General features: G+C 35.8%; 1 protein-coding gene across 1 annotated transcript in view; it reads right to left on the bottom strand.

The window, feature by feature from the left end:
* Positions 1-17548, bottom strand: part of ctnnd2a (catenin (cadherin-associated protein), delta 2a) — a 340625-nt gene that overhangs the window by 135918 nt on the left and 187159 nt on the right. The window contains 1 exon segment of the mRNA XM_051881748.1: positions 16608-16799. Coding sequence (XP_051737708.1) covers positions 16608-16799 — 192 coding nt within the window.

Here is a 17548-nt window from a genome sequence, read left to right as displayed (position 1 = left end):
CAACAGCGTTTGACGATGTAATTCTTTAATTAACTCGCATACTAAGCCTTTTTGCTACTGTTCTGCTTCCTTTGACATAGTATACAGTCTTTCCTTAAGCCAGTTTGAAGGACACTTGTGAATAACAGCTAACTTTCATTTGCTAATCTGCCTTCTCTCTCTGAACCGTATAAAGCAACATGACAACCAATAAAAGCAACTTTTTTTTTTTTTTTTTAAATACAATATAGTTCAAAAGTTTGGGATTTTTAAAGAAATGAATACTTCTTTTCTGCAAGGATTCATTAAATTTATCAAAAGTAACAGTAAAGACTTTTACATTGTTACAAAAATATCTATTTCAACTAAATGATGTTCTTTTAAACTTTCTATTCATCAAAGAACCCTAAAAACAACATCATTTAGCAGCACAACTGTTTTCAACATTGATAATAATAAGAAATGTTTAAAAAAAAATGCATATTAGAATGATTTCTGAAGGATCGTGTGACACTGGAAACTTATGAAGCTTGTTTCTGCCACTAAATAAAAAATAAAAAAGGTAATTGCGACTTTTTATCTCACAAATGGGAGTTTACATCTCGCAATTCAGAATTGTGAAATATAAACTCATAATTGTGAGAAATAAAGTCAGAATTGTGAGTTATAATGTCAGAATTGCGAGATATAAACACAATTGTGAGAAATAAAGTCAGAATTGCGAGTTATAAACTCACAATTGAGGGATATAAACTCCCAATTCGGACTTTTTTTTCGCAATTCTGACTTTTTTTCTTGCAACTGCGAGTTTATATCTCGCAATTCTGACTTCTTTTCTAAGAATTGTGAGATATAAACTCGCAATTGCAAATTATAAAGTTCAATTCTGAGGGAAAAAAGATTGACTAGTGAGTTTCTGACTTGCGATATCTCACAATTCTGACTTTATAACTCACAATTCTGACTTTATAACTTGCCATTGCGACTTTATATCACGCAATTCTGACTTCTTTTAAGAACTGAGATATAAACTCACCATTGCGAGTCAAAGTCCAATTCTGAGGGAAAAAAGACTGACTAGGGAGTTTCTGACTTGCGATATCACGCAATTCTGACTTCATAACTCGCAATTCTGACTTCATAACTCGCAATTGTGAGTTTATTTCACACAATTCTGACTTCATAACTCGCAATTGTGAGTTTATATCACGCAATTCTGACTTCATAACTCGCAATTCTGAATTTATAACTCGCAATTGTGAGTTTATATCCCACAATTCTGACTTCATAACTTGCAATTTTGACTTCATAACTCGCAATTCTGACTTCATAACCCGCAATTGTGAGTTTAAGTCTCACAATTATGACTTATTATCTTACAATTCTGACTTTATAACTCACAATTCTGACTTTATAACTTGCCATTGCGACTTTATATCACGCAATTCTGACTTCTTTTAAGAACTGAGATATAAACTCGCCATTGCGAGTCAAAGTCCAATTCTGAGGGAAAAAAGACTGACTAGGGAGTTTCTGACTTGCGATATCACGCAGTTCTGACTTCATAACTCGCAATTGTGAGTTTATATCACGCAATTCTGACTTCATAACTCGCAATTCTGACTTCATAACTCGCAATTGTGAGTTTATATCACACAATTCTGACTTCATAACTCGCAATTCTGACTTCATAACTCGCAATTGTGAGTTTATATCACACAATTTTGACTTCATAACTCGCAATTTTGACTTCATAACTCACAATTCTGACTTCTTTTCTAAGAACTGACATATAAACTTGCAATTGTGAGTCATAAAGTCCAATTCTGAGGGAAAAAAAGACTGACTTGCGATAGCTCACAATTCTGACTTTTATAACTCACAATTCTGATTTTATAACTTGCAAATGCGACTTTATATCACGCAATTCTGACTTCATAACTCGCAATTCTGACTTCATAACCCGCAATTGTGAGTATATATCTAACAATTATGACTTATTATCTTACAATTCTGACTTTATAACTCGCAATTCTGACTTCATAACTTGCAATTGTGAGTTTATATCTCACAATTCTAACTTTATAACTCACAATTGCTAGTTTATATAATAATTCTGAAGAAAAAAAAGGCAGAATTGCGAGATAAAAAGTCTATTTTTTATTCAGTGACAGAAACAAGCTTCCATAAAAACAAATTCTGCTTTGCCATCACAGGAATAAACTACATTTAAAATATATTAAAACAGAAAACTGTTTTTAAAATTATAATAATATTTCAATATTACTGTTTTTACAGCATTTTGGATCAAATAAATGCAGCCTTTCCAAAACATCTTACCAAAGAAACATTAAGTGAACTTTGGAACAATAGTGTATACTAGTGTCTCTACTTTTATTTTTTATTTAAGTGTAAAATGTTAATGTTTTTTATCCACTCAGAATCAAAATATATATTACTAATTTGTTTAAACTGGCATTTTCACCTTGAATATAATGGTTTCCTGGTTCTAATTTACCCTGAGGAACTTTTTATTGTAATAAAGCAAAACTGTCCATGTACCTCAGTGGATGTATATCAAGAGCTGGATGTAACTGTTTGCATTTCGAGGTTTGACTACAATGGATAACGGGCCGCCGCAGCTGTGGAACAGCGATAGATCGAAGTGCGTGTCTGTGTACACAAGAGAAGATTAACACTGCTGCCTTCTGCCACCGATAACAGCCATGAACCCTCAGCTTTAGTGTCGGATCACCACTCATTATAACACATGCTAACACAATGAAAAGTCCTGCTCAAGAACTGGAGATACGCCTTCTATATTAAATAAAATGCATGTAGTGAAAGTGGAACAAAAGCGGCAAAAAGTGATGGGATGGATGAATGATGTGCACAAAAGACAAAATTAAGCAGGAGGTGTGCAACACAATGTATACAGACACTTTTTTTAAATGATGCATTAATAAAACAAATGCAATGAACTTGGTGCGAGATGCTCAAAAAACAGCAAGAAGCAACAAACAGTCAAAGACATTTTTAGTACCAACTGGTACCAGTAGTACCGGTACATTTGACAACCCTACAAGAAACACAATCATGCATTCAGTATGCACTGATTGTCATGACAACAGCATTTCATATTTCATACTGTATAAAGATGACTATGCAGTGCGGCTACAAAAGCCAGTTGTTTTACCAGATATTTAAATAAGAAATAAACGAGAACAGTTGAATAAGAAATAACAGAATTAAAAATAAAAAGCTACAAGTGAAAGACCTTGACATTACATTACTATGAATGTGTTTCTAGGTGCATTCTTCCAGCACTAAGGCTGAATATGAAACATTGTCCTTCTGCACTTTCTTTCAATCTTCTATCGGTGTCTCATGAATCAAACGAACACACACACAAACCCCATCCAATGTTTCTAATCTCCTCTTGCAGAGAGGCTTTGAATATTCTATAGGTTTGATAATGGGCTGCTCTTTTAAATTACCTGACCTTTCAGATACGAATCAGAGGATCCAGCATCTCCTTAGCGTTGGCATCAGATTCAATGCTCTGTTACAGTGTAATGTGATCATAAACAAACTGCCCTTTCTTCTTTCTTTTTTTTCTCGACCGGTTCTCCTAGCATTTTTTTTTCTTCTCTGCGTGATATTACACCCTGCCAAAGGTCACTCCCACTCAACAGAAACATATTAGAGGAATGATTTGCTGCTCTGCCATTTTCGATGCAGGAAAAAAAAGTATGCAATATAATAAAGCGCTACCTACTTTACTGGGGGTATCTTAATGACTCTATCTTGAATAGATCTATCTGTTTGCTCAGAAAAGAAAGCTTTAAATGCTAACATTAGGAAAATATCACTCTCTGAAAGCAATTCAACCAAGAATACCATTAAGATTGTGTTATCCTTAAGATTAATTCAGATGATTTTCCAATACTGACATACATGTTATAGGATGAAATTATTCTGTGTGCATGTTGTCAATCTGAGAGGTTTAGATGCAAATATGCATCTTCTAAGCTTGATCTGGTCCTACGGTATATGCTGATTGGTCAATACATTGTTCCACTTAGTAACTTTTATATAAAGGCCTGTTGAGAGATGTCTGGATGCTTCTCTTCCATGTTAACATGAATGATTCCCACTACACATACATGCCATTTCACTCAGAGTTCATGTGTGCATTAAGGCCTTTAACATATGGCACAACAACAGCACAGGAGCTGTTACGGTTGTAAATATAATCCAAGTAACGCCTTGCATCCTTGGAGCGAGGCTACAGGACAGATACAAGGTGATTCTTCACGTGAATCAAAACGCAGCCTCTGTGTCTCACCGCCAGCACCTCAGCGTAAGTTATGAGCGCCATCCATCTTTCGTAGAGTGTTTATATGTCTGTGTATGTGTGTGAGTGTGCGTGTAATTGCTCATTAGCCATGCTTGAGGGGAGCAGAGGCCAGATTCACAGGATGGTATTAAACTGAGCTCACAACTGGTTCAAACTGTTATTGTTCCAGTGATTTACAGACTCAACACAAAGACTGCATACAGTATGAGCTTTAGAGATCTAAAAATCTATTAGCTGAGGACTGTGGTTTATTTCCTTTTACTATTGCCTGCAGTTTACACCTTTTATTGCTTTACTTAATTCATTTTTTTAAACGCCATTTTTTTTAAAAATTGAGTTTCCGCCAAAATCAGTATTGTATCTGGTCGGTATTGAAAAGTCCGTTATTAATTTTGCGCAAAATGCGATTTCCGTCATGTTATTCTGTCATGTTTTCTCCCCTTCTTTCCAAAATGTGACAAACGCCAGTCTCCCTTCTCTGCAGAATGCGATATATCCACTCAACCAATCACAGCGCACCATTCCACGCACTGTAAACAGTAATGGCGGCGTTCTGAATACACCCGGCATCCTAGTTTTCCTTATCTACTTTGTACTTTGTGATCAACAAAAACAGAAAAATGAATAATTTTGACGGAATTGATGAACCTGTGGTGGTTTCTGCGGTGGGGAAGAAACGTAAGTCATCGAAATCAAATCATTTACGTGAGGAGATTAAGATGAGGCACTCGAGTCGGGAGGAGGAAAAATGCTGGCTGTTGCTTGTTCCACGACAGCATCAAACCTGTCACGGTCCCCAAAACTGAATCATGAACAGTTTTTAAAAGCCGTTTTTAATACCAGTGTACTTGGCAAATGTGTTTATTTTAACCGTGCGGTGGCGCCAGATACTCTTTAATCGGTAATGACAAACGGAGACATAATTCATTTATAACATTAACAAGATGACTCGTTGAATTCATTTTGGGAGCGACGACTGAATGTATTTTTAGTCAAATGCCTGTATATAAGATTAGTATTGACAAAGTTCAGAGGCTGTCATATATGTGAATCAACTTACTTTGTTGTGTATTTTCAATATGAAAAATAACTTTTATATTGATGGATTAATTGCATTTTGAAAAAAAAAAACGTGTCATGGATTTATTGCATTTTGGGGAAAAAATAATCCGTTTTTATAATAAACCTTTGAAAATCAAAATCTAGATTTGAATGTTTAATGTTTTTATAACCAAAAGATGCTATGTGAAAGTTTGAAACAGAAAATAGTGGTTTTCATCTTGCCACTTTCTTGGTAAAGAAAACACATTTTTACTCAAATTAATCAAAATGGATTTATAGCGTTTTGGAACCAAACTCTTCATATGTAGATATATATAAATAGATATATAGATATAGATATATAGATATATACACAACAGTTCTTTCTGGTTCTTGAATCTGATTGTCTAGTGATAACAGCACTCCTACCTTTTTACCATTTGTATCAACTTAATTTGTATTAACTTCGAACTGTAGTTTTTTTTTTTTAGGCGAGAGTGTAGTTGTTTAGACCTGAAATATGTGACTCATATTTAATCATAGCATCTATTTTACAATTTTTTTTAGATGTTTTTTGGAGATGTGAGCTCCAGGCCATCAGCGGCTGTTCAGTGCTTGTGTACCTGCCCAGAACAGCTTAATCTTAGCCAGTGCTTCTGGGATTTGCCGCTGTCTCTTATAGTGGTAAAACATGAGATACAATTCATTTTGGGTACATAAAACGGGTAATTATTACTTGTTCCTGAGCAAATCGAATTGGGCAATATTAAATTTAATAATCTAATATTAAGGTTATATTTAACTTACATCCTGTAGAGTACTGCTTTTGTACGTTTGACTGAATTGTACAATTGCGTTTATTTACTATTGTCCTTTATAATGGCAATTGTTGTTAATTTAAATATTGTTATTCAATAAATATTATTTAATATAAATAATATGTTGTATTTGGTATTGAGAAAGGGTCCATTAGTGAGTAATATGGTGAATGAGTTAGTCGTGAGAGACTTTTATATTGAAAGGGACTTTTGTAAACAAAGGACGTAGTTTTAGTGCTGTTATGGAAAATTCCCTTAACTGTAAAAAGGACAAATACAAAGATCAGCGGACATTCAAACAGAATTTTATAATGAATATAATATTATGGACAACGACCTGAAGAATGAATGTTATATCAGATACAGGTAATGCTTGCTCAGGCGATCTCTCTCTCTCTCTGTCTCTCTCTCTCTCTCAATGATATTGTACAAAATACAATGAGATTCAATGGAGGGACTCAACATTCCTTCCTTACTAGTTCTAAAGTAACGTTTTAGAATTAGTAACGGAGCCTTGGTCAAACTGTCAACTTGAGATTTGAATCTGTGGCGGAAGGAAGTAGTTCTGCACAAAAGAGGGAGACACTCTGTTGTTATTTCTTAATTATTTACACACTTGTGCTATCGAATTGTTGTATAAATGCAATATCACACTCATAGTCGTGCGATATGGCTGTATATCAACACCCTGTGATTACCTACGGCCGAGTCACAGCCGTGCTGATATACAGCCATATCGCACGGCTACTTGTGTGATATATATAATAAAAATATAAAATACAATGATTATTTTACAAAATGTATATAACAAAAAATTGAAAAACACTCTTATTATATATATATATATATATATATATATATATATCACTAAAAAGTTTTTGTTGGGCTAATATGTTCTTTGCAGTCTTAATTTAGACAAATTTATTCAGTACTTCATTTACATAAACTCTGATTATTGTTCACTTGAGGAATACCTTCTAGCTCTTACTAGTACATATAACACTCTTCAAAGGTATTACTCTCTAAATTATATATCACAACTCAACCAAACTTCAAATTGAAAAAGACATGCTAAGGCAAAATGTTAATCGCCTAGCTGCTACCACAATTACCCTGAATATTTATGGGTTATTTGGTTTGTTTGAGCATTTTAAGATAACATAAAAAAAACACTGCAAATCAAAACATTAAAAAATCTACATACCCAGAAATATACAGAGAGGAAACTAAATCAGCACACTAGAATAAAGTAGACTCTGTATGATATTCTGTCCAGTAAAAACTCATGAACAGCTCCCTTTGCTCTTGTGTGTCTTGTAAGGAAAATAAATCTCAGAAGAACAGTCAAAGTAGATTATTTTAGGTGCTTCATGTTATATAACATCTGGAACAGGCTGCTATATTCAGGTACGAATTAAACTGAGCTCCTCAATGGGGAATTTACTGCTGATCTCCACAAATTACGTATGTGTGTTACAGTGAGCAATTAATACATCCTGAAAGCTCAGCAAAAACACAATATTACATTGTATATAAAGCACAGGTATTACAAATGTAAGGTTGGGCTGTAGATCAGCAGGTGAGATGCACAGGATTCTGGGAAGAAGCCGAGATTTGGTCAGATAAAGATGATTTTGGGGGTGCTTGACGAATGGATTGATTTTATAGCAATCTATAGAGTAGTACGTGCTTCAATACCCAAAGTGCGCATTCCGCTCTTTGCTTCAAAGTGCGCTTCACAATGGCTGAGAGACGGCTGAAATACTCTCCCTTATTTTTCCACTTCAGTCTCAAGTGATGCTTTAGACTCTCGAATTGAGGTTTTTTCGTAACCACTGAGCTAAAATCAAGGTTCCTTCCTCTTTTCTGAAGCCACCCAGCAGTTCTCATCGGGGGTATCATAGCCCATACTTCTGCATATGACGCAGATTCAGGAAATGGACTTGTGCAAAAATAGCCACACTTTGTGATATTAGTCATCTTTTATGATGAAATTCAGCAAAAAATGCACACCGTTTTAATACACCATCTCTTTTTCTGTGAAAAAGCCTGGCCAGTTATACAGGGATGTGAGCAGGAAAGCTCCATCAGCATTTGATAGAGCACTTCCCTCAAGCTTGGGTTAATTCCTCACTCGGTTCCAAAATTAGTCTTTTCAGCACATTCTTAGCCGCATATGCTGCTCTTCCAGTCCCTCTCACACAAAGCCTAATTAACTTCATGAAGTTTGAATTTCAGAGCTGAAAATGAACGAGAGATCCTGCAATGGTGCAGCAGCAGAATGAAAGGCCATGAGGAGCTTAATCATATTCACATTATCTGGAGCTTTGTGCAAGATCAGATTTGATTCCCGGATAGGCAAACTTGTGATGAATAAGGTACTTGAAAGGAATCAGCATTACAGGGAATCCATAATAGGCCAAACTAATAAAATGTGATACTGTCATAATGTTGAGCTTGAACTATTTTAGGAAATCTCACAAAAGCTTCCTGGATCACATCTCATATCAAAGTCAAAAATATAAAATTATGTTTTGCAAAATGACAATAGCTATGTTTCCATCCAAGTTGCAAATTTAACTTTGGAATATCGCATGAAACATTTGCGAATAAAGCAGCAAGTCGAAGATAACAAAATGGTCACTTCCTGATAAACTGCTGATAAATATCACTAAGAAAAGTAGGAGAAACGACTGTATATAATAATTTCCGTATATAATAAATTACTTTCGTCTTTCGGAGGCTGCTGTTTGGAAACGCAGTTGTAAAGACAGCTCTGGAAGGTAATTATATTGAACCACTTTGATGCTCATGCATTTCAGATGCTGTGCAAAAAGATCGGTTCACTGGTTAGTCCAGTTATGCCGTCCCATTGCGCAAAGTCAAAAGTGATTTTTTTGATTGTGCATCAACGAGTTTATTCAGTAAATGTGTTTCCATCATAGTGTATGGGCATGTTTTCTTATCGGATACAGTTTTTTAAATCTCGCTCAAGCAAGTGCATACGTTTTTTATGCTCATTTTTAGAATTTATGCGCACCTTTCCATTTCCATCCAGCAGTTTTTCATGCAATATTCCAAAATGCGCATAAAATATGTGGATGTAAACATAGCTAATGAAGCCTATTTTTAACCAAGATTTTCAATACATTTGAATATTTAAATTAAGCACATTTTTCCCAAAATGTCACATTATTGAAATGTACACTATCTGGTCATTTTATTTTAAACTTTGTGTAGTTATATATATATATATATATATATATATATACAGTCAAACCAAAATTTATTCAGTTACCTTGAACATTTCATTCATTAATACAGTTTATTCACTATAGTGTAAAAAATGGTAATAAAATATGACAAGATCTCAGTTAAACTGTGTCAGAAAAAAATAATCTTAATTATGTCAGATAACACTTAAGCAAAACAGGGTCAGTGTCTGAATAATTTTTGGTTCCAAATTTTTATCAATTTTACTGATAGTCCACTGTATGAAAAATGTTTGGGTATAATATGTCACAGTTTACTTTATTTTGCTATCCTCACTTACATAAATGAACTATAGTGTCCTGCACCCACTAGTAAAAATATATGAAAAATATCAAAAATGTCTGAATAATTTTTGTTTTATATTATATATATATATATATATATATATATATACATATATACTGGAGTAATGACTGCTGAAAATTCAGCTTTTCCATCACAGGAATAAATTATATCTTATATTTTAAAATAGAAAACAGCTATTTTAAATTGTAATAATATTACAGAAAAATATGGGTTTTACTGTATTTTGATCAAATAAATGCAGCCTTTTGAGCATAAGAAAATTCTTTCAAAAACATAAAAAAAAAATTGTATAGACCTCAAATGCTAGTATATACACTGTAGAATAAATTAAATAAATATACACTTTTATTATTTTGTGAAATGACCCAGTTTTAAGCTCAGTCTTTTTACTCTCAGAGAACATTCAGCTGCTTCCTCTTTATGAAATTTGAAAACTCAAATGGGTTTTTATGGAATTTTGTTGAAATGAGCCAGTGCCTTCCTTGCATGCCCAGAAATCATACAAGGCACTGCACCAAGAAACAAAATAGCTGCAGTGCCTTTTTTCCCCAAAACTTGTGAGACTACAAAACATTTCATAGGAGAAAACTGCCCACGGTCGACCTTTCTGTCTCTCTAATCTGCTGGTGATGATATTGGCCCTGAACTGCCCTGATTGCTTGAGTCATTTCCACCTGGGGATCTCAGGCAGGAGAGCCTTCCAACCATTGTCATCTGTCCCCCCCCCCCCCCCCCCCCCCCCCCCCCCCCCAAAAAAAAAAAAAATATGGCCATAAATCTCTCTCTTTATCTCTCCTGCACAGCGATGTAATAAGAAGAACACATCTGCTACATGTTAGCAGCGTATCTGTGACGGCCTCTAATGTCGTCATTAGCCCTGTACTTCATCTGTGGGTCTAATGAGCCACTTAGCAAGGGGAAGCAACACAACTGGGAGGAAGAGAACAGAGACAGCAAGAAAAGTGAGGTCAATGCACTCACAGAGTGAGCAATGATGTGACATCAAACACAAGACTTGCATAGATCCTCATTAGTGACTTTTCATAAACTACTTGTTACTTTCAGGTGCTTCAGGGAGTCAAACTTGATCACATAAAAACCAAAGACTTGAGCTACTTTGTTCTTGAGACTCTGTTAGGCATTGTGAGACTTTGTCAGGCGTCTCAATGTCAGCCCGAATGCTATCATAGAGCTTCAGACACCTCAAGCCACAGCTGAAATCTGCTGGCTGGAAAAAGCCTGTTTATTATCAGGGTGCGAATGCAGTGCACCAATTTTGACTGACTTGATTTGATCAGTTGCCAAATGTGCAATAGTAGAAAAGGAGAGACAGAAAGCAGCCAACAGGTTCTTATATTCATAAATATATTTTTACAGCGCTTGCAGGGCTCTCTAATACCTTTTTCCCTGCTTTCTTTAACTTAAATTGAATTTTGTAGATAAATTCAACCTTAGATGTGCTCTCAATTTTTGGATTTTATAAACTTTGCCAGTTTTTTGAGGTTTAAGTCTCCCATTGGCATAAAAACAACTACTGCCAGAAATGAAGTCATAGTTATATTTGCATACTGAATTGTGATTGGTATACAGTTTACACTGTTTTCATGGGATTTGAATTGCAATTAGAGAGTCTTAACTCTTAAGTAATCCATTTCTCCCAATATCTATTTCAGTTTATAACATTTCAAACTATTATTTTACCAAAAATAATAAATTTGATAAGTCAAAGGAAGTCATCTCCTAGAGATTGAGCCTCAAAGTAGGGGTAAGTTTGGTATAAGCATTAAGTCAATTATATAAACTTAAATATTAAATTAAAATAAATATTAATATTAAATAAAATATTTTAAATAAATACACTATTTATTTTATCTAATGACAAATAAATACATAATATCGAGAAAAGTCTCAGGAAGCAGCTCATACACTCATTCATCTCCTGGAGTCTGCATTTTATGGAATATCTAGAATGTCAAAACATTCAGCCTTAAAGGAATAGTTCACCCGAAAATGAAAATTATCCCATAATTTACTCACCCCTCAAGCTATCCTAGGTGTATATGACTTTCTTCTTTCAGCTGAACACAATCAGAGTTATAATAAAAAATATCCAGGCTCTTCCCAGCTTTGTAATGGGATTGAATAGTGCCAATGGGATGTAATGGGACTTTTGAAGCTCCAAAAACGAATCCAGTGGGATAATAAATGCCTTCTGAAGCAAAGCAATGGGTTTTTGTGAGAAAAATATCAATATTTAAAACTTTATAAACTATAATCACTGGCTTCCGGCAACAATTGTACACGCTTTCACGAGAGAGTCGAATTCCGGTGGAAGGGTGACCTCTGATCCGACGTATGACGTAGCTCTTACATTGAAATCCTCCAACATTTGTCTTTAAAACTTCTCATTTTATACTTCTAATTCATGACCGCCATTTTGTTTTGCTCTATCCTCTGCTCTTCCGCGTCCGTCAATTCTCACCTAAGCTTACGCTACGTCTACATCTACGTCAAACTTCCTATGTCGAGTCAGAGGTCACTCTTCCGCCAGAACTTGACTCTCTCATGAAAACGTGGGCTCTATTTAATGCCATTACAAAGCTGGGAAGAGCAAGGAAATTATTTAATATAACTCAGATTGTGTAAATTATAGGATAATTTTTATTTTTGGGTGAACTATTCCCCTTTAAGGCATTGACACACCAAGCCAGCGTCAAAGAACTAGCGTCAACGAAAGCCTTCAGTGTTGTCACCTCGTGTCAGCTGTGTCTGGGCCAAAAAGCTATGCTTGTACACACTGCAAAGACTACAGCTGACTGCCATGTGCATTCTGTGCCCGCGTGTAAGGAAATAACTGTCTTTATCAGCATTCAGCAGGTATCAACAGCCTATATTCGTCATTCAAAAAGAGAAACCGAAACTAGGACTGCAGATATACAACCATGAACAAAGTAGTGCTTTTCTGAATATCAATCATGTTGATCACTTTCTTCATTCCAGGCAGCTCATGTTGTTATGAAAATATTCACGTATTGGAATGCACAGGTAAGATGACGTAAAATTAGAACAGCCTTTTGTCTGTGCGGTCTTGACTTCTTTGCTTGCTTTCATCACTTTCGCTTTTATTCTCGTGCACTGATTCATTCGCTAAATGGAACAGCCAATCAGAGTGATCTCTCTCACCGACGGCCCGATGCCGATTCAACATGCTGAATTTGTCGAATTGGGCCCTACTACAGGAGACATGTGGAACACACCGCAAAAACTAGGCCAACAGACGCTCACCAATGCCTGGATGTTGGCCGACAGCCGACCATTAATTAAAGTAGTAAATAACAAAGTGGTAAATAACAAAGGCTTTGCAAAATGCAACAGAGAGTCAATGTGCAGTTGTGGCTAAGCTACATTTGACGTAACAATAAACAACATTCGCAGAGATCAAAAATGTTCTAACAGCTGTTTTAAACAGTCAAGACTTTTAGGGACCTCATATATATGCATTTGACCTCATATCCTCATATATTTAAAATGGTGTCCACATGTGAAAATTGTTACATAGTGAGTCGTTTTTCAGTGTGAGTGCAATCGAGGTCTCTCCTGAAGATACAGAGCTTTAATCAGTAACATACACTGTAATGAATATAATACAGCAGTAATGAGCACAACTGCCAGAATTCAACACTGGAAACTGAATAATAAATAATTTTAATAGAAGTGCTCAGGCAGGATTATATAATTTCATAAATTCAGTTCCTTAAATAGCTTTAGTTTGATTCATGTAGCAGACAGGCACTTTAGCTTTAGTTGACCTTTAGCTTCAAACAGAAAACCACGGCAATGACATAGATTTAATTGCTTCACTTACCTGTTTAATTGTATTTTAGCGCCATTCAAGGCAAATGAGAGACAAAACTGCCCTTGTTCTGTTGTGTTTATCTAAGCAAGCCAATGCTCTCTATTTTCCTCTTAAAGCACAGAAACATCTTGAGGATGAGAAAATAAAAGAGCTGTGATATGTGAGAGCTCAGAGCAGAGAAAGCCAAAGGAGACAGAGCATAATTTTCAACAGTCTGCTGATGCTGCCATACCATTAGGCAGAGGCAACAATTTTGAAAAGAAATAAAGTCCCAGAGGTACATTATAAGCTCCACTTCTCAAAGGTCACAGCAAGATTGCAGCAAGCGTAGGAAATTACCACCGCAGACCCCAATTAAAACAGACCATATAGATTTTATCTGCACAACTAAGCCAGGTGAGAGTCGACATTGTTAGATTTTTGCTTCAGGGGCGCCATGAGACCCTGTCTTGATGCCTGCATTCCACACTCACATTTAAGGCCTTTTTCAGACCTGTAGATCGTTTGCTTTGTTCCAAAACAGGGACTTAATTTGTTACAATGTTGCATTTTCTTCTTGGTTTGGTTTCACAAGGCAACATTTCAAAGCATGCCAAAATGGGTTTATGCAAGTCACATGGCGGGTTGAATTTTATATGTAATATCTACATTTTTCAGTTGTAGACTTTTAAAAAGGCATCTGAAATAATAAACTAAGTGCAATGTAGCATTGTCAAAAATATAGATTTTTCAATACATATTGATACTGAAATATCTGAGACGCTTCCAATGCTCATTTTCCGCAGAATAGATACACGTTACCAGCTGCGCTTTCTCGCTCTCTCCGAGTTGACTCAAACCAGCCTCCCCTCACTCATTAGTTTCATTTGCTCCGGATGAATATTGTTGGTGTTACAGGGCTTGAATTTTGGCATGGGATTGCGCACATTACGCATAATTTTACTCATTCACGCAGATTTTGAGCTCACACCCTAAGTGTGCACACATAAAGCCCCCTCTCAGTACTAAATTGAGTTCTTTTTTTGCTGCTTATTTCTCTTAAACAGTCCAATACACGTAACACAGTCAGTTATGTTTTAAGTGAACTTAAACAGTAAACAAAATTCATGTGTAACAGTATAATGAATCCGTGCGTCAGGTCTTAAAGTGACAGCAGCCTAATATACCTGCTGGCAAATTATGAGATAATATTATATAAATATATCTCTCATTTATAATGAAGTAAGAGAGGGAATCAAGGCTTCGTTGGGACAGCATTCTTGAAATGCACAGGGAAAAGCAATTACACAATACTGTAGGATGAAGAGGTGCTCTTTGGTTTTCATCTGTGATACCCAATGCGTTCATTCACAGAATCAGACACTACTGCTTTTTATATAACACATTTCCCGTTATGAATTATGATACCACTTGGTTTATTGATCCGTTGGGCTGGATTGCTTTCTCACCTCAAACGAACCCCTGAGTTCATTTTCTATCGGGCCGAGACCACCTTGTTCAGGCTATCTCTGAGGGATTTTTTGGTGTGGATCCGAGCACAATTGCCATGTTCAGATATGCCTACACAAACGAACTAAGGGAAAAACGCACCAGGTTCCGAAACAAACGCTCCAAACAAGCCAGGTGTGAAAATGCCCTAAAATGATGTTATGTTGAATTCTTGATTCTGATTGGACCGCTGCCATTCTAAGGTTTTGATTTTCAGTTCCACATCACTTTACCGAACACATTCAATAAAAACGACAATTTCTATTTTTTTCAAACACAGAGAAACTTACAGTGTTAATGCTACAATTGCTATCCAATAAATAAAACAATTTTGCTGCATTACTTAAAAAATAGTGATGTCAGGCACCACCCCACCACAAGACATGCAGTTAAACTAGTAGCTTTGCATTGTGTATATTAAAACTGAATGAATGAATGAATGAATGCATGCAAATACACATAAATGCATAAAACATATCAAAACAGGGATGTAAATGCAGATAAGCTAACAGCTTTGCAATCTGAGACACTACGGGTCAACACTGCTGAGTTGGCAGGTAATCAAACACTATCAAATCCGTGATCCGGGACTTGAACTCGTGTCGCCTGAAGCACATCAGCGCTACATGTCAGTGCGCTGCCCACGAGGCCATCGGCGCAGACAAATGATTCTTATTTTTAATAATTATTCACATTAATAGTTAATATAAATATTTGTTTATATATTGACAGATGTTGAATTATTAAAAAACGTTTTGTAGTGTGGCCACATTACAATGATGCACATACATTTTCGATAATTCAGCTGTCTTTCTATATATATATATATATATATATATATATATATATATATATAACATGAAGAAATGGAAATATATAGTATGTGTATACTATAAAAGCATATTATAAAACTTACAATTATGAACAAATATGAAAGAATACATTATAAATAAATAAATAAATAATATGAATGCACACATAATATAAGTATCTAAAGTACCGATGTACAGTATAAAAAAAGAATCCTGATATATCAATATGATTGTATTGGTGCAGCTTTTGTAATCTAGCTGGATTCACACTACACTTTCTCAATGAGTAAGAGATTAAAAACAGCACTAACAAAACTAGTAAGACTCATCAGATTATCATGCTACACCTGACCTACAATCAAAATAAGACGAACAATGCGCTAATTGAAAAAGACTGCTGAGGTGTTTAAATGTGATAAGGTAAGAAAAGTGAAACCCTTTAAGTTAAAACATGCTCACAAACACACACACACAAATACAGATTGTGTGATGTGCTCTAACTCAGATTAATTCTAATGAGGTCAACACTCGGCTGTGAGCAAGAACCGTGTCCGATTTGGATAAATGCTCTCTAAGGATTTGGCTCTCTTGCAGAAATCCTGGAGGTTGGTAACTTGGGGATTAACACACTTCAGCACACATGCACAGAAAGAGAGAGTGTGTGTAAACTTTACCCGTGTTATTCCGGTAGGTTCCAGTATGGCCTGGAGGGAGCACTTCTCCCTGGCTCTGACTCAAGCTTCTCATTGGGACTTTCTGGTAGACTCTGTCTTCATATATGGGATCGATGTGATGTTCAGGGGACTGTAGGGGCCTCAGTTCGGGGCCCAGGTGAGTGTGCTGACTGCTGTACGAACCTCGAGATCCTGTGAGAGGCACAAAAAGCATTGTTTCTGTTAGTGTTAATGATTTCAACTTGGAAGAAAAAGTCTTTGTTGTTATGAATGAGAATAACAATACAGGAGTGTTGGTACATCATTGCGCTGATCCCAAATGTACATAATCTGTTGGCTATCATACTAGACCTGCCAATCACAACATGTTCGAGGCATCAGGAAGCATATTAGTCAATATTTTCTTCCTGATCAAGTGTGTACAGTATCTCAACAGAGCCACAATAAGACTGTGAAGATGATGTTTATGATCAACCACAGGAAGAAGGCAAGTGCTTTCAACATTCAACAGTGATCCAACACTGTACCAGTCACGTAACCTATCAGATTAAAATAACTTACCCAAACAGCAAACAATTCCAGCAGTAAAGCTTTAGCTTCTTGATTGATGCTGTCATCCAGGGGTAGGCTATCTTTTAATTGCTGTGGTTGAAATGCTTTAAAAAGCTTTGGGTTTTCTGCACAAAATTAAGCTCTGGTGTAGGTCTTCCTTTGCCAATTAACTCAGCAAAAGTTTAAAAGTTAATCTTGAAAACGGCATGGATAATTAGTAACAATGTCTTCCTCATTAATGTTTCTTGTGGTTTCCATAGCGAATAGCGCTGTTTTATCACAGTTTTATCACTGTTTTTCCCACAGCGGGTGGAACGCGTCATAAACTTACTGATAACAAGCCCCACCCATTAAAAGGGACAATATGATTGGTCAATTTTCCTGTCATT

Source organism: Ctenopharyngodon idella, chromosome 23 (assembly GCF_019924925.1).
Source record: "Ctenopharyngodon idella isolate HZGC_01 chromosome 23, HZGC01, whole genome shotgun sequence".
NCBI lineage: Eukaryota > Metazoa > Chordata > Actinopteri > Cypriniformes > Xenocyprididae > Ctenopharyngodon > Ctenopharyngodon idella.
Note: the sequence above shows the minus strand (reverse complement) of the source record. Positions and strands in the feature narration are given on the sequence as shown.